At 38.6% G+C, this 19,213-nt stretch overlaps 1 protein-coding gene across 3 annotated transcripts in view; it reads left to right on the top strand.

Annotated features, from left to right (window-relative positions):
* Nucleotides 1-13,024: 13,024 nt before the first annotated feature.
* The window catches only part of FUT9 (fucosyltransferase 9), a 107,136-nt gene continuing 100,947 nt past the window's right edge, over nt 13,025-19,213 (top strand). The window contains exon 1 of one of the 3 annotated variants that reach the window (XM_064649935.1): nt 13,025-13,231. Coding sequence is in view for 2 of the 3 variants with exons in the window: in XM_064649933.1 (XP_064506003.1) it covers nt 14,374-14,518 (145 nt within the window). In the remaining variant the exon portion in view is untranslated. Of the gene's footprint in view, nt 13,232-13,920; nt 14,059-14,106; nt 14,519-19,213 lie in introns of those variants that run through there. The other 2 variants (XM_064649938.1, XM_064649933.1) reach the window with 2 other exon arrangements.

Here is a 19,213-nt window from a genome sequence, read left to right as displayed (position 1 = left end):
GCACAATTATTTCCTCTTTGTAGCTGCAGCACTCTGGCCCCTCATCAGAACAGACCTAGTACAGGCACAGTGTTTATCTCACTTTTTAAATGCTGATCTTAAAATAAATTTTCTGGGGAAAAAATAAATTCAAGAAAAGGGGGCTTGGTCAAACAGCCTCTTCAGGCACCTAATTTTGAAATTACCTTTTAGTAATCACTTAAAGACCCTCCTTTTTGTCAGGAAAACCTCTATAGCTCTTAATTAGTTGATTCTTGGACACAGTGAATAGCTCTGTGTCTGTTTTGTGCCCAAAATACAGTGGGACACACAAGTATCATTACTCTTCCTTAGCTGTGGCATTCTGATCTAAAGCATACAGTTTAACCCACAGGAGAAGACACCCCTGACCACTCAAAAGTAAACATATTCACTTTGTGCTGGCTTTGAGCCAGGAACAGTACATATGAACTAATAGACCATAAATCTGAGCATTGGCTTCAAGTAAATATTTAAAGTATTTATAAAAATAAGAATGACATAATCACCAGATACTAATATTAGTATGTCACATCATATCCTATAGCTTGATAGCAAATATGAGATGGCAAATGAGGGTCTGAAACTTCCACCTGCTCTATGAGTGGCTTAGCCCTTTACAAAAAGTTACTGACTTCATTACCTAAACCTGGGAAAAAATTAATCACTGCACAAAGGTGTGTCTACCCAGATCGGATTTAGACATCTCTGTATCACAAAGGGGGCTTGAAGCCAAGTTCTTCACTTCAACATCTCTTCCTAATTACCTTAGAAGTTCTGTACTTTTGCGAATCCTGTTCTGACATACCTTCCCAGTCATTAAAGTATTTCTCTAATCATTGTGTGGAAATTGTACTTACCTAACCTGTGGCTGGGGATGATGATAAGTAGAACTGCAGATGTAGTTTGGCTCACTGGGAACCAAAATTCCCAGTGTGAATCCAGGCCTAAGAGATTATCATTAAGCAGGGAAAAAAATCCTCTTTAAAATTCATGCAGTAATTTCAGACTGATGGAACTGTTTCTGAGAATTATAAATTTCTCCAAGTGATGGCGACAAGGACTTAAATGGCAATTAGAAGGAAGCTACACACTCATATTTTAGGGCCACTAGGGACCATTAAGCTCATCTAGTCTGACCTGCTGCCAAGTGCAGGCCAAACAATTTCATCCAATAGTTCCTGCAATGGACAAAATATTCTTCGCTACAGCAAAAGTTAGTGTTACTTTTAGATGAGCAAGAATAAGTCTTTTTCAAATTTAAAAAAAAAGTTTTCACACTGCTACTGTTTAGAAGGTATAGTAAAAATATTATCTCTAAGGAATCCGGAAGGATAGTAGTTTTTTGAAATAAGAAATTGAGTTGCACAAGAGGCTGTGAGTCTAGTGTCAGCCAAAGATGTATTTCTGTACATCACTGAGATTTTAAAGTAGGTTAATTCTGGAGGTTGAAAGGGTTTTCCTAGTGATTTACAACAATATAACTTTGGACATATTCCAAAACCATGGCAACTAATATATATCTTTCACTCACTTAGTCGTGCTTTGGAGCCAACTCAATGTCTAAAACACGCTCTAAAATACTGACCCACACAATGGACTATAAGGTGAACCTTTTATGACTAATATTACACTTACGAATAACTAAGTATTAAAGGTAAGAGATATCTTGAAACTCAATTTATATCCTACAAAAAATAAAGGAGAAAATCTTAACCTTAATACCTGGTACCTAGCTTTATAAAAATATGCTTTATTCTGCTGACACTTACACTGAAAGAAAAAAGTAAAGAAAGGAAAATGTTAGGATAATCAAAGAGTGATCATAAAATGGATCAAAATCATATTGCAAATATATATGTGCAATACATACAGTAGCTGAATATGAAATAATAATGGAGCAAATTTTATATTAGCACTTCAGTGTCTCTCAGAGGATCCAGTGCATAGGTCTGTGTCACAAAGAGATAGTCAGGAGACTGTTTCAGATGAGAATTTGGTCTATCAAACTGATTTGATGAGAGGTTACATGACAAAAGGATCAAAAATAATTGTCAGAGAAAAATGCTGAGGTCACCTGACTCCCTCCTGGAATTTGTTCCAATAAGCTGAGAATGAATGGAGTATCAAAAACTTGGAGATAACATAAGAAAATCCAATTACATTCAAGAAACTGTTGACCCTTTCTTACCAAAGCTTAAGGCTCAATTCTCAACTACCATATTGTACTCCTGTGAAACATCCCTCATCAATAGTCTGTGGTAGGATAGAAGAAAACTTCTACCAAGTAACTCTTTTGTCACTCTTGATTTAGTCCCGTGTGAATAACATAATACAGGAAGAAAAATAATTAATACTAAGCACAGGACCTTCTATCTTTGATTACCTTATGCATGGAGTGGTTTGGGGCTTAAATTACAAATGTTACTCTCAAAATAATCTCTGGTCTCACTGATCAGTGAAACTGCCACCCTCCCCCATCCCCATCCTTGGTTTCTGATATGTCATAATTACCAATGGAGCTCAAAAGCTGTCATGGAGTATATTTATGAAAATTTCAAATCAAGCAAAAAGTCATTTGTACGGATGTGCCCTGCGTTGAGACATCCAATCAGGTAGTAAGAAATGAAAAGGAGAGGGCACCAAACTTTAGACAAGCTTGAAAAAAATTAAGTCTGATGATATTTTGTATTAAAAATGTCTCATGGTTTGGCTGAGTAAAGCAGATTAAAGCAAAGCCAGATTGTTTCACTGTGGAGTAGTGTAATTCTGAGTAAAGTATGTTCATTTAGTGCATCATTATTCTGTGGTAAAATGATGAACTTCTGTTGAGTAGATTTGACTGGTAACAGAAAACAGTACAACAAGCAGAAGATCCAGAAAAAAGTTCACAAAGAACAGATAATGTTCAATAAATGTGGATAACAGCCTTCTTTCTTTGACAAAAACACCAGTTTGCCTTTCTGAAATGCATCGGAAAGCATTCTTTCACTGTCAGCAGCCAGGAACCTAAGCTATTTTCATTGAGGCTTAATTTATGATATGAATATTTTTTGTTAAAATATGTCAAATGAGGAGGAGAAAGTGTTATTTTCAATCCTCCAAAAATGCCAAGAAATTTCAGAGCTGTGCCTCCAGCCCCTCTCATGAAGAGATTTAAGAGATGCCTGCTGAATAGTTGTCTCAAACTTTCAAATCTCTACTCAGACTTGCAACCTCTTCATAAGGACTTACAATGCATTAATTTCTCAGTAATCAGTGCCTACTTTAAATCATGTTTTATTACTACCATGTAGTAATAAAACCAATGTATACCAAAAGAGTACTTTACAGTTTCACGTCTTTAAAGATAACCTTCTCTTATTCAGGTGGAACGTGTAAAAACATACTTTTTAATGTTCCTGTGTACCTCCTGCAATATCTGTTCATTACTCAAGAGCAACAAATATTACATGCCTTGTATACTGTTACAGCTCAAGATGGTATACAGTCAATGCCATCAGCTGGAAAGTGTTTGATCCCGGCTCAGTGGTTTGCTAGGGATTGTGTGATCTTCAGGGATTTTATAGGCTTGCAATATTTGAAATATATAGATGTTTTACAGAGTGCTTTGTCATGCCTGCTGAGTATTTTCCTGCATGTTGCATCAATTCACCACACTAATTAACTTATGGCAGTAAACAAGAGTCATTTAATTACTATTAAAGACCATTTTCTTCTTCTGGATACAGATAGACAACTGCCAGTGAGTTTAGAAAGGGGTACTAGTCTGAGCTTGAGTCTAGGATCTAATTCTGCGTAGCTTGGTTTTACTCTATTCCTTAACAGTTTGGCTGGAAGTCCAAGAACCTAGATTGGGCGTCTGTCTTTGGCTCCAGCAAAACTGTTTTATCAAAATGCTCATGGCCTTATCTCCTAAATGCAGATGTTTTCACATACTGGAATACCCTCAGCGTACTGGAGGTCAGCATCAAAAAAGAAAACTACTCCATTCCACATGCAGCCTGGACAAGACTACACCTGGGAAGATTCAGGTGTAATATGGCAGATCCACTAAATCACAGTCTGCAAGATAGAGGTAACACACTAGAGTACTGCACATGTTGCTTGGTTTTCCTCTTTTAAAATTTTGCAGTGCTGGCAGAGGTCACTATATACTATTATACACTATGGTCACTATGCATATGTGGAGCCAGATTCTGCCCACACCATACCAAACAGGGAACCACACAGATGTACCAGCATAGCTTACACTTCCCCCAGCAAGTTGCCTAGCAAAGATCTTCTTTCTCTCAGTCTTATGGCCCAAGCTGCATTTTTCTATTAATTTATAGCAAAGCTTGGGCCAACATTAGCCAATCTACTGAATCCTTCCTTTGAGTCATGAATTTAGACTAAAACTTAAAAAAAACCAAAAAAGCCAGTCTAGTTGGTGAGATATAAATTCCATCTTGCAACTTCTACAGTAGGAATTTCACTCATGGAAATTCATAGGAAATTATTCAACATTAGAAATTAAAATGTTGGAGAACTCATTATACTTTTAGGATTTCAAACTATATTGGATTTTATGATTGGTACAACCCAAAGAGCTCTAAAGCCATATCTTTACCATGATAAGTATGACGGGCTCAGGAACACACATTTTGCTCCTCACCATTGGTAGCAGATTAATCACAGTCTGGTTGTAGCCTGGTCTCCAAAGACTAGATTCACCTAATCTAGATTGTCAACTGGTGTGTCCCTGTAGTCAAGTAATTGCAGTATCACCATGGCTAGTAACAGGTTACAGGCTTGTTAATAACTGCATGGACACAGGATGAGGCTTTTCAGACTCTCCTTGTCTGCTTTGGCCTTTGCCAGTTGTAAGGTTTGTTTCAGTTTACTTAGTTGAACTTGCAATTGCCTAATGACCAGGTGGACATTGCCTAATTTATTTTAGCCTTTCTTAGCTTTGTATAATTTTGTGCTGCAGCACCTACTGCTGTTGTAGTGTTGGTATATTTCTATAAGTAATATGTGTTGGTCACAGGTAGCTATTCTAGTGGTTAGTCTGTGTAGAATGAAATATCTTTGACTTCAGAATAACAATGTGGTGTAATGCAGGAGGAGGCATGGGAGCGTGGGCCCAAGCACAGAGGCTTCAGGGCTCTACACAACTTGCCTGTTATCAACTTCTGAGCACTAAAGGAATGACGCTCCTGGACCTCAATGAAACTGATTTTAGGATCAACCAATAAAACGAGTATATGAAATATATAATATGTATTGTATAGAATAAACTCAGAAGTACTCTAAAATTGCAAGCTGACGAAGAAAGAGCTAGGTATAGGATTAGTTAGAAAGCCAAAATAGCCCCAAATTTATACTTGATTGAGGAGGAAGAAGCCATCAACATCGTTCTCCTCCTGGCAAAGGACTTGAGCTGCTGAGTACTCATATAACCATGTAACTGAAATAAAAGGAAAAAGCAATGGTATACAGTTACTGGGAAAAAAAAAATTAATGAGTACAGATAAGTGAGAAGAAGGAATTTTTGTAAATATTCAACCCAAGATATATGGGGACTGATTTATAAAAGTACTGTGTTCACATTTTTAAGTAAACTGTACTTGAGCTATGTTCTGGCTATACAAAGTGTTATAGCACTAAGTATTCTGAAAATAAGCCTGCCAAGGGCCATCTTTTAAAGTATATTTGGAAACCTTCAAGTGGACCTGAGAAGTTGGATGCTTAAACCCATGAAGAGGAGTAAGCATCTCCTTAAGCTAATGATCTCCTCCAACTAAATTGCCTATTTGCAACTTTAAGATTTCTAAAAAATCTGTCTCCAAGTACATGAAAGTTGGCAACTTAAAAGTATTTATATATTTGACAGAGTTTGCCGAAGTCAATCAATCTGCGTCTCTCTTTAAAAAAGATAATAATACTATCTTGTGTCACAGGGTTTTCAGGAAGAAAAGTTGAACTAAAGGCTTTGAAGCATTCAGAAACAATAGTGAGAAAACTATTGAAACATCTTAGCATCTGGTCATGGGCAAGTTTATCCCACAGTACAGTGTTTGCATAATACAGACAAAACATAGCTCAAGCTATAGGTAGTCAGGAAAATCAAGCTTGTGAAGAGGATTTTGAGGAATGAGATCTGTGTTATTTTTTTTTTTTAAGAATGTCTGAGTACAATTAAAACAAATTATGGGAAAAAAAAGTACTGATACCCTTAAGAAATTCTTCCAAATGTCACATGATTATCTGAGCCAGGGTGGCCTCAGCACCTTGAGAGACTAATTGTCAGGTTTGCTATCCTGATTCACAACCTACTTAGGTGTATCAAACTGAAGCTTAAAAGGTAACTTAATCACAATTCATAAAAACCCACAGGAAAAGACTTTGGATATTTGGAACACTTTAATCGGAGAGACAACAGCATAAAAAGATTCAGTTTCTGAATAAGTTGGAAGCAGAAAAGTAAAACTCAGGAAAAAGACAGATTTTAGGAAGGATGGTAAATAATCATTGTTGCAGCCTACCAAGGTAAGTGCTGAATTTCTCATAACTAATTCTTTAATTCAAGATCGAATGGCTTTTCAAAGGATGGGATGCAAACAATAAATCTTAGTGCCAGATAGCAAAAAGGAAATAAAATTCCTACCTGCCGAGGAACATTGTTCTGTGATACACAGGCATCCAGACTAAGTCCTTGCCATCCCGGGGCTTAAAATGAATGTACCTATAATCGGCTGTCTTTCATGATGCACCAGAGATGGGCACATACCACAAGATGTACAGCATGCAGTCACTGAACTTAACATGCAGTACCTATCTTTGTGCCATGTAGTGTGTTGGGTTTTTTTTCAGGACAATTAATTACAGGTAATTACTATGTATCTTTTTTTTAACATCCTATATCTGCACTGCTCCTTAATAAGTATAAATTAAAACATTGCCCTAAACTTCTGTTCTATCATAAAATAAATAATAAACAGATCAAAGAAGAAGGAAAACTACATTATAGTGTGAAAATTGTTTACACTCAAGTTTTTTTGGTTTTTGCTTCGGTTGTCTTTTGCTTGCATTTACTTTCAATGTCATTATTTCAAGATGTATGAAGGTTTTCAATGTTCCAGAGACTATATTTCTCATCAAGGGTAATATAGATAATAAAAGTAGATTTTGTAACAGACTTTTTTTCCCATAATTAAACATAAATATATACACATATATATAAACGAATAATTGCGTGTCATTAATTTTGAAGGGATTGAATCTTTTTGTAGAAACCATAACTTTACATATGAATTTGTATATTTCTACAATTCAATGCAGCTTAAAAGATGGTTCAGAAACCCTGACAGAAAACAAGCCACTTTATATTGGACATGCCCTCTGGGACATTCTAGTCAATTAAGAGTGGTCATAATTGAAATGGTAGCAACTGAAAAAAGGGGAAGAGAAATTTCTTGTGCAAACCACTTTGAATATCTGGTGTTTCAAAAATTCACATATCCATTGGTTTTCCCCTGAATAAAATTCCAGAGGGGAATTTAGAGTTCATATAAATTCTGTCAGTGGCATCTAGACTCTGATTGGTAACACATTATTCAGTTAGGTGTTTAGAGAGAACATGACAGGACCTAATCTCACTACTTGTTATTTGTGCTGCAAATAGTCCTGTTGCATTCACAGGACTCAGATTCATCAGACTCAATATTTATATTCTCGATATTATTCAAATAAAGGGGAGGAAATAAATTGGAGGTGGCAGGGGAGTACTGCTTCTTTTCCAAATCCATCAGTTAGTTTTGCAAGAGAGATTTTCTCTCTCCACAGACCTTGCCTCTCTTATGTCCCTAGATTATCACAGCCACAACAGTAATTATGTAAATTAGTACCTCTTTATTTTAATATTCTGGTTCGTCTTCCAGTTTGGGGTTTAGCAGTAGCTTCTAGGTTTTTGGAAAGTGTTTCCTCCAAAGAGTGAATTAAACTGGAATATTGACATCCAGTGTGACTGATCATGTAATGCACCAATGGAGTTTGTCAGTATTCAAAGTATATTAATTATTATACGGATTTTACTGGAATGGGTCTTTGTGGCAAAAATTTTAATCACCGTCTAACTTGTTCTTCAATCATATGCACTCAAGAAAAGTTGAAACTTTTCCCAATATATTTTCTTAGAAGTTTCAATTTGTTATAGGCAAGTGGATTTTATCACTACTGTTTCTCTATTGATTCATAAAGTGAGTGATTTTATGTATTCAACTTCAACCAGCATAAACAATTCAAAATACTCTCCTACTTGCTCTGCAAACTTGAAAACAATATTTAAACATTAAGCTACCATTAACTGTCATGAAAACCTTTGACAGTATGCATACTTGAAGTGGAAGTTTCCAAAGCACTAAGCGTTCTTTTTCACCACATCTCCTGCAGTCAACACAGACAGCTTCTCAAATCCCTCTGTGGGCTACTAACTCTGACTCGTCTGCATACACAAACTTTTCACGGCTGCTTCCCACTCCATTGCATATTTTCCTAACATCAAATGAATTTGAGGCTTTCCACATCTCCCAGCTGTCTAGCCTATGTGATTACAGGATTTAGAGTTCATGCATTACCATTATTACTGGCTGCTATTTGGAACCATACTGGAGGACCATGACTCTGTTGTCCTATATACTCCAAAGTGTGAGAACAAAAAGATGGGTTTGTGACTTCAAACATGTTATGGTCCTTTCAGACAAATGCCTGAAGCCAGGAATCTTGGAGAAGAATGTAAAAGAAAGGTTAGATCTATAATTAATCATTAACAGTTGTAACAAATACTGACGAAAAACACTTTGAGGGAACAGAGGATTAGCATTCACATGGATGAAAAGACTTTTAAAGCTTAATACGTTCCCTGCAAGGACAAGGTAAAATGAGTCACTGTGGAGTTTAGTGCTTTTACTTCTCTCCATTAGTTTGATCACACATATACAGATCAGCCTGGTCTAGTGGAAAATGTCCCTGCCCAGGACAGGGAGGACTGCAATTAGATGATCTTTAAGGTCCATTCCAACCCAAACCATTCCATAATTGACGTTATGTTTCAAATAGAAAACATGTTCATTTTTCTAACTGTAGGCTCTGCAGAGCCTACAGACTCTACCAGACTGGGCTCTAACATGAAAAAGGTGTATTTATATTCCCCTCGATATTAGCAGTAAAAATGGCCAGAACGGCTGGGAGCTGGGATAATTTCTTCCACTAATGCACTGAACAACGTTTAAAAAAGAAAAGCTATACAAAACCACCCACAACAACAACCCAGAGCTTTTATCTGTTAAATTTGTTCAGCTTGTTTAATTCAGAGGTAGTCAAATAAATATGCAATATATAGCTTTCACAAGATAAGCTGCATCCTTATTTGGAAAGGGTTACTGCTATGGTACCCTACTGTAGGAATAACTTTAGATCATACCTAGTGAAGACATGGCCCTTAGTGAAGAATTCTGTTGATGACACTCAGAACAGACTAGAGTTAGTTTGCAGTGTAGCTGTATTGACTTGGTAGGTAATGTTTGAAGAAATTGGTAGATTCTTTGTTCCAAACCCACCAGATTTAATACTGAATTAATAAAGAAACAAATCTCTTGATGGTTTTGTCCTCTTTTTTTCCCTGCATTAACCGAAACATATATATACATACATATATGTATATATATATATATATATGAAGTATCAACAATATAGTACTGGTGCACAAAATAAGAGTCAAGGCAGGAAAAAGGCAGGAGAAATCTATAATTAGATTTTCCTCAGTACATCCATCTTCATTTATCCAAGAGGCCAAAGTCATTATTATTTACTCAAGAATCTCCTTGGAGAGTAGAACTGTAAAGATTTACTGCATATTATGAGAACCTGTAAGTATATTGAAGTTCCCTTGTTCAATTATTTGTCCCTTTTACATTTGATTAAAATGGGAAGAAAGTTATACTAGTCTCTATATGTTTGGTTTCTGATGATATCTTCCCTCTCCTGAGTTGTTCCTGTAATGGAAAAGGGATAACTGTATTTCATTTCTTCTCTCACACTTTCCTTTTTCACCTGCTGATATAAGCTTGCCTGCAAAGTTCCTTGCATTTGGTAAGAGAAGATGATCAAATTTGTTAAGAAATTCATGACAGGAAATCTTAACAAGACAAGTTGTAGTTTTCACAGTCATCCTTTGGGCTCAGTGGGGCTCGAGGCTTGGATGCAGCAAAATGTGTCCCTTTAAAGATAGTGGTACCCCAGACGAGTCTGGATTCAAGAATGAAGTCCTTACTTTATTTTGGCCTGCTGGAGTAAAACACATTTTCAGGAGCAGTCCTATGAGTCATAGTGAAAAGGCATTTAATTCTAAATTTTAAATCTTATTATCCTGTTTTGCTGTTTAGCAAAAAGTCTTACTCAATAAAAATGCTACTGTACACATACACACAAAAAACACCAAACAAAAAACAAAACCAAGCCCCAAACCACCCTAGTTCACTGTATATTACTTATTCTCACTTGATCTTTATATATCCTTGATAAAACATATAGACCAAGCAAAATCTTCTTTAGAAAATATTTTATTAAGCTCTTTATTTTATTTTGTCTAAAATAAACACATTAGCAGATAGTATAAATGTGCCTTAGAATAGAGACTTAAATCACTCAGGTATCAGACTTAAACGTGTTCAGTCTGTTGCAAAGTAAAAACTGAAAGCATACAGTTCTATCTCAGATTCAAATACTATTAACATTTTGTGTTATTTTTTAAACTTAATCATACCAAAGGCCTTAGCCAGGGTTCAGTTCTCATTTTACAACACAGTTCCCATCAACCACTCCTTGTCCCAGAACTTTGCAAACTTAATCAAGCCACTGCTCTCATCAAGGTCATTAAGGTTGAATGCACAGCTCCAGGTACTGGCATTAGGCAATCCAGCTTCAGAAATAGCGCCAAGTTTAAGGCAAGCCATAACTAATGAATGTCAAGAACAGTAAGTCAAAGGATGATAGATTTTTAAATGATGCACTTAACCCCCAAGCCAACAATCAATTACAAATAGTGAAATGCACAGATTCTGAGTCCTCCAAAATGAATGCAGATGAAAAGAGAAGTCCTGCCCCTGCAAACACTGGTGGGACTAAGTTTATGGAAACAACATCAGTGGAAGGGCATGCATTTCAGTACTGCATGTAAGTTTTTAGTAAGTGCTTAAATGTTACTTTTAAAAAGTCTCACATAAATATTCAGATCATGTTAGGTAAAAAATATTTGTCTTTTTTTACATGATTTTGATAAATATCTACTTTTGGAGATGGGGAACTGTTTGGGCAGAAGATTGTTTCTTTTGGTTTATTTTTTTTGTAATTTTGTTCTGTTTCTTTTTATCTTTATAGTATCATGCTTTTTACTTTTAAAATATCTACTAATAGCCACATGTTTTCCATTATGTGAATAAAACCTATTACTGTGCTCTCAGAAAAATATTTTGGAACCTTCAGAAAACATAAGCATATTTCCAGTCTAAGGTGGCAAGCTCAGCAACCAACTTTTGCAAAGGCAGTTTATATAGGAATGGTATAATCCCAAAAGGCTTACATTTTCTCTTCAATGAGAAAAAAATGTTTACTGAAATTACAAATGTTTTATAGATGAGATGAAACCTCATATCTAAGAATAAACCAGTTCAGAACAATGACTTCAAAATTTAAGGGTTAATATTCGTATTCTTCATAAGGAAAATGCTGCTATAATTTAGAAGCAGATAAATCCTTGTACATAAACATAAATACTTGTACATATATGTATAAAGAGCATGCAAGAATCTGAAGCAAGCCCTGAAATTTTCTGAAGAACTGACCAATTTCCAACAAAATAATTTTGGTAAAAAAACAGTTCTGTGGGCATATATGAGCTTGCTTTGATGCAGACTAAATTTGTAGTCAAAACTAGGAAAGCTAAAGTCATTCATCTGAGAAAAGACAGGACCTCAATGGTTCATTTCCTATTCTGAATCTCAGAGAAAATGTGTTTACACTCAGTCTCTCATTTCTCATTCTAACTACCAGGCTACTATTAGATTGAGCTCAGTTGCCCCTGATGGAGCCAGCTACTACCAACTACAGTGCAAGAGAGGAACAATAAAAAAAATTAACTATGTTAAAAACTACATTAAATATACTAAATCCCTTTATTTACTATGTTAAAAAAAATAGAAGCCAATTTCTTTGCCACTCACACTAGACAGGTTGATGTCATTACCTATACAGAGCCCAAACCTTTCCCACTGCCCAGTTTCCCTTCCCTTCCCTGACTACTTCCATCTTAAATGGGTACTCAGATCTAATTCAAGGACTGTGATCAGAGAAGAGAAAAACACTGAAAAATTAATTTGTTGAGTTTCCTTGCAAGCAGTAATGGCTCAAAATGAAACACTGAGTTCTCCTACTGGCTTTACAGATGTCCAAAAATGGACCTGTAATATCCCTTCCCTTTCCTACTGTATTTGGTAGCTTGGTTGTGGCTACAGAGACCACAGGACATTCTCTAGCCAGGGGCTGTAACCTGCCTTGTGGTACGTATTTTTGCCAACAGTTGCAGGGAAATGGAGACAGGTCCCTGACCTTCTCTCAATAATTTTATGAAAAAGATCCACATTTTAGTAATTTTTCTTGTTCCTAGGGAGTCATTTTTCTCGTTTCCGGGGAGTTCTTACTAGCTCCTAATAGCTTTTACTAGAATAGTGGCACTCAGAAATACCTTCATGCCAACAGCGAGTGAACAGTGTTTTGAACCAATTCCCATCATGGTTACAGAAATATTCATATTGTCTTCAGTGAACTTTGGGTCAGGCCTCTCCTACTGAGTAAACCTGTTAGGAAGACCAGACCTACAGTGACTACGGCACTTACAGCAAATCAGCAGTTTGAAATGTGGAGCTGTGTGGAAATCTACCCAATCTCTCTCTTCCCTGTCTTCACAAGTGGGAGCTGTTGATACCTGCACGGCTCTTGGTACAAGGCAGAGCAGAAGAGCATAGTAAGTTAATCCGCAAGCCATTCAGAAACGTCTAGGACAGAGACATTGACACCAGGGAATCGTATGTCTGCACTGAACATTTAGTAATTTGTTTACTTGGAGGGCTGGTAAGAAATGCACAGATGAACCTCGGAAGCAACTACTTGTAAGGTAAGGCTACTAATGTGCACTAATAAAAAGCGCTACATTCTCGTCATTTCTATATCTTTTCCCCAAATGTACTTGCAGCAGTTTATCAAAATTATATAATGCAGGGAGAGTTCAGAGGAAGGATAAGGAGTTGATAGCCAGCTTTTGGTGCTCTTGTTTATTTGACTCACTTGATTTACAGGTCTACTCTTTACACAATGCACTCACTCTAGGCTGTTTTTTTCTTTTATTTTTAATGTTCAGATACTTAGCCTTGATCATAAATAAACATCCAAGAAGTCCTTTAGGTTTCAGGAGCAGGCTTGAAAGATTGCTTTTAAGAACTAATCCAGTGTATGGTTTGTTTTTCATATAGACAATGATTATTGTACTCTATACGCTTTCCTCTTGTTTACCGCCTTTTTTTTCCCTACCACAGCACCGTTTTGTTTCCTTCTGCCGCGTGGAAAAAAAAAAAAAAAAAAGGAAAGAAAAAAAAAAGGGAAAAAAAAGGAAGAAAAAAAGAAAATGAAGAGCAGGATAGGAAAGCTCTAGCAGCGCTTTTTCCTTAGAGATTGGGGGAGGGAGTAGGAAGCGGGGCTGGGGACCTTCTGCCCTTCAAAGGAGCAAGTCGCCCTTCCCGGGGGGAGGGGGGTCGTGTTGACTCGCCGTGAGGGCAGCATCACGCCTGCCGCGGCCCCCGGGCGCTCCAGGGACACCCTGCAGCGGAAGGCGCGGGGAGGGTACCGCGGAGGGACGGCGGCTCCGTGGCCGGGGGAGCAGAGGAGCTGAGGAATGGCGGGATGGATGGATGAGGGATGAAGGAGAACGGATAGAGGAATGGAGGGGTGAGGGATGGACGGATGGAAAGATGGAGGTTGAAGGAGGGACGGATGGGAGGATGTGGGATGCAGGGACAAGGGATGGAGAGAGAAGGGGTAGAAGAATGAGAAAATGAGAGCTGAGGGACGAAGGGACGGAAGAGCCGAAGGACAGAGGGCTGCAGAAGCCAGCGACGCGCTTCCCAGCTCTCCCCCTCTGCCGCGCGCCCCCGCGCCGCTCCTGGTCCCCCCCTCCCCGCTCCGCCGCTGCGCGTGCCCGCGCCCGGGGCTGACTCTCCCTCGCATCCTCCTCCGGCGGCGGCGACGGCGGCAGCGCCGGGGATGGGCAGCGAGAGCGCGCCCAGGAGCAGCCCGGGCCCCGCCGCTCCCCCCTGCTCCCGCGCCCGCTGCTGCTCCTGCCCCGCCGCCCCCCGCACTCCAGGGGCAGCGCTGCCGCCGCGCCGCCCGCAGCCCCCGCCTCGGACGGGTGAGTCACCGGGCCCTGCACCCCCACCCCGAAAAGCACCTGCCGTGCATCCCCCCGCTTCCTGCCTCCGCGCCCCCCGTCCCGGAGCGGCCTCGGGGATGAGCGCTGGGGGAGCGGAGGAGTCGCGGGGGGGTCGCGGAGGGAGGCACCGCGCCCGCCCCCCCCCCCCCCGGGAACAGAGGGTCCCGACCCGCGATCGCGCCCTCTCCGCGGGTGGGGGGTGGCTGGGGTGTTCTGGCGGATCCGCCGGGATGCGGGGAAAGGAGCTACTGCGCTGCCGCCCCTCCTGGGAGCTGCTGCCCATTCCCACAGGGATCTCGGACACGCATAGAAGCATAACATAGACACTCCGACAGCCGCGCTCCCCAGTCGGAGCCAGGAGACCCCCGAACCTCATCGCCCATATCCCCCGGCGCCAGGGGCGGCTCGGGGCGGGGGCAGCACCTTAACTTGTGCAAGGGACTATTGGAAGGTGGGGAGGGAGGACCCAGCTCAGCAGAACTGGCGGCTTCCCCTGAGTCGCCCCGGAGGGAGGTGGCGGATAGTCCCGGTCTCCCTCCCGGGGCTGCCGGGTGCGGTGGAGCGCGGCCCTTCCCGAGGGAAACGGGGGCGGCTTCGGGCAAGACTCAGCGCTCAAATGGACTTTTGTAACGCTTCCCCCAGTAAATAATTAAATAAATAAAGTGGCGGTAGGGGACTAGAAGTCTGTGCTTGTTCTGCTTTCGCTGCCCAGAGTGCAAATGACGGGATGCTGTGGCTGAAAAGGGTTTTCTGGTTTTTATGTGTCATGATACAGACTGCTGATGGTAGCTAGTATAGTAACTATCTGTATCCCAATAGTTCCCTGTCGAAGCGTTGTTATGGCAGCAGCGCTCCCCACTTCTTTTATTCTATATCTCTAGCACACAGTAATGTCAAAGACCTGGAAACTGTCTTAATTAAAAAAAAAAAAAAGGCAAATAACCAACAAGTATGATCATAAGATTCACACTAAATCTTCACTCTCTTCTCCAGAAGCTGGTGCTGTGATAACACTTATGACTGGAAAATGTCTTTTTTTTTTTTCCCCACAATTCCTGCTTTTTGTTAAATTTTGTTGGAATTTTTCCTCAGTTTTACCTCGTGTTTGTTCATGTGTTTCATCTCTACCTTTTCATAGTATTTTTTTCTGACTTACAGAGATTCCTTAATCCTGCACTACACTGGGTAAAGGGATTCAAGATATGTCACATACAAGGAATACACATCATTTGCAAAAAGGGAAACCTAGTAATTCTGTAGATCTAATTTTCTGCACAGGATGATGAGTTTCCTTCCTGTGATACAGAGAGGAATCTGTATGAGATTCATCAGAATGGTTTCAGCATATCTTACCTGCCACAGCTGGTGGCAGTCTGAAACAATAAGATTTAAAGGTTATCGAGGAAGTAAGTTTCTCTGTCACCTTTAATGGTCAGCCTGTTCTCAGTCAAAACACCTATAGTTGTAAGGGAAACACACTGATTTTGATTTCAGTTTAGTCAGTTTTTTGAAAAGTTTAAACCCTGAAACCTTTGAGGAGGATGGATGTTAAAAACACATGAAATTGGTAGAGGGCTATATTACTTTGCAGTTTTTACTCTGTGCTTGTATAGGTACCATTTGCTGTCTTCGACAGAGTTTGCTTGTGTAGAGATTGAGTAAATGATAAGAACACAAGATCCTGTCCTGGTAGTTCCTGCATTTTTATTTCTATCAGAATATGTGCAGACTGATATTGATATTGCAGAATGAAACGTTATTGAATTGAGGTATCTTGTTTTCACTCGTACATTTGAAATAAGTTTGGCTTATCATTAGGAAAGCAACATGAATGTGTAACTGTTCATTTAAGAATGAAAGATTGCTGTCCCAGGGTGAATCATGTATTGAAACAAGATAGGTTCAGGTTAAATAGATGAACTAAAATATTGTGGTGTAAGTGATCTGTAACTAATTTTCATTGCTTATAATGAAAACGGGCACTCTTGTTATCTTCGAGTTGGAATGTAGAGATGCTGGAAGAGAGGTGAGGACCAGCAAAATGTATATATTTAATGATGCACTAAAGTCTTGAATAAATATCAGATAATTTCGAGGAAATGCAAGCACATTTCTTAGTATAACTGGGGTCATGATTCTGATCTCAGCAAAAGCAGTATGAGATTCTCCCAAGGCACTTCTGTGAGCAGAATCAAAGATGTCTCTGCTAACCATTTTTGAGGAACCAGGACATTAAAAGATCATTTATATTTTTCCCCATTGACACAGCTGGAAGGATTTATTTTGTGTCTCGTATGGAACATTCCACACCTTACCCTTCCAAGCAGTACTCAGGCCTGTGGTTCTTACCTACCCAGACAGCTCAGCTGAGATGATTCTTTTGAGAAAGAATAATATATATATTGCTAGGGACAGTTTTACTGTGACCAAATAGCAGTCATAATTTACTGGAAAAAAGTTTTGACTTTGAATGATATTTTCATATCTGATATCATTAATATTTCATATTAGGGGTTGGGAACAGCATGTTCCTTAAAATGACATTATTTGTTTTAAAGTTCTGATATGAAAGGACTAGATAAATTTAATCAAGTGGGAAAGTAGATGTTTCCATCTTTAGTGATTTAAAAATATCCTTAGTGATTTAAAAATAACCTTAAGTTGTAATGAAGAAAAGACAAATTTGGACACTGAAGAGGGTTACAACTGGAGTTATTTGGTACAAATGAACCAACAGATTGCACTTATTTAACACTAGACCGAGGTAAAATGGAACAAAAAAGAAAGCTGGCAGAAACCTGTCATCAAAGGAAAAAATACAGTATAAAGCCTGAAAGACTGTTGCAAAAATTACCCAAGAGACTCCAGCTTTAAGGGTTAGACTCCCTCTGAGGGGGCAAATGGAAAAAGCTCCATTGGCTTCAGTAAGCATTAATAGCTTGAGCATATTCTAAGAGAAGGGATGAGTAATTCAACTAAGTACCACAAGAATTTACAGTGATAGTTACTAAAAGCAGATTAGAAATGTATGGGTTTTCTTCAGTTAGAAGGAAGTCCTGGCTTCACTGAAAATGAATTGGAATATATTTCTCTGAGGCTAAAATGTCATCCTGAGAATAATGTTTCAAGTGACTTTTGAAATACGCTGCGTTATATTTAATCTGGTTTTAATTTGTCTGATATTCTATTAAAAGAGGTTACCTTTGCCAAACTTGAGTTATTAATTAGTTATTAGTAAGCATTTTTCCTTTCTTTTTACATTTTTTTAAATGTCAGTTTTTCAGAAGTGGCAAGAAATACAAAACAGTCTTTCTGCAAGAGTACACTCAAAAGCTGAATAACTCAAAGCCTGAACTGTCATTGTGCAATCAACTTTTTAATATGATCCTGTCAAAGTCATAAAAATAGAAAATCAAATGTGACATCATAGAAGACAATCTATATAGCTGACATGACATATGAATGCTTTAATTTCTGCGCGTCATATTTAGTGGTTAATCAAGATAGACTTCTTTCTTTACTCTGAGGAAACTCCTAACACAACACATTAAATGTTCAGAAAAAAAAAGGTATATTTTCATAGAAATATATGAGTTTTGTGAAAATAAGTCCCTAATGTAAAAGAGGTGAGATCATTAAGGAGATAATTTAAAGCCTTCACTGGGAAACACAGAACTGAGATAATTTGTAGCTGATAAGAAAAATTATTGTCAGACAGATTTTCTAAAACATGATAAGTTCTAGTAAGTTCAAGTAAGATCTTGACAAAGGACATTTTATTAACTGTTCCTAACTAGTATGTACCTCTGTCTAAAGAAAGAGACTAAGCCACTCTTACCCTCAAAATATATAGTAATTTCTGTGACATCTTTTTGCTGTTCTTCCTCCTAAATTAAGTATATTTAATGCTAATGAAAAGTACCAGATTGGCAGAAATGAAAAATAAAACTGTTTTCACCCATCCTTTGTGGAGCACAAGAAGCAATCGTGCAGTATGGTGATTCCAGAATGAGCTGCCATTTCAGCCCAGCTTGGCTGGGTACTTGACATGGAGAAAATATTTGCCCACTGAGATCTTCCAGGTGGCTAAGGACCAATTTGCTCCAAGTGGTCAACGAACTGAGGAAATTTTTCTGGAATGGGATTTTAGTTGATAGCCTCAGCCTCTGTCATCCTCAAGGAAACCAGCCCTGGTTGTGACTCTATGGGGACCTGACTGGTTCCTATGAGGAGCTCAGCATCAGTGCTTTCAGAAGTGCCAAGTGCCTTTTCAAGATCTTCTAAGAAATGGAGTGAAATACCAGTTCATTACACACAGGCCACAAACCACCTTTCAAATCTCAATGATTTTCCATCACTACTGCATGTTGGCTGTATTTGAATCATTGAACTAGAGGTGAAAAGCTCCAAAAATGTGATTACCAGTCCCCTGAGACATTTAGTTCTTCAAGGATATCTTACTGGAAACACTTATTTGTATTTCAGAAACTGGAGCAGAGATTAATTAATTAATAACACACACAAATATTATTCTTTCCTAAAAAATGTTTTTACAGTTTTTTTTTTTTATTTTGTAGATATGCTGTTAATTTCACGTTGCCAGATATTTGGTTCTGGTATACGTATCTAATCGATGAGCAAACAACCTCACAGATTGTTGGTATTTCTTTAACA

The sequence above is a fragment of the Pseudopipra pipra genome, chromosome 3 (assembly GCF_036250125.1).
Source record: "Pseudopipra pipra isolate bDixPip1 chromosome 3, bDixPip1.hap1, whole genome shotgun sequence".
Taxonomy (NCBI): Eukaryota; Metazoa; Chordata; class Aves; order Passeriformes; family Pipridae; genus Pseudopipra; species Pseudopipra pipra.
This window is presented reverse-complemented; position numbering and strand designations above follow the sequence as displayed.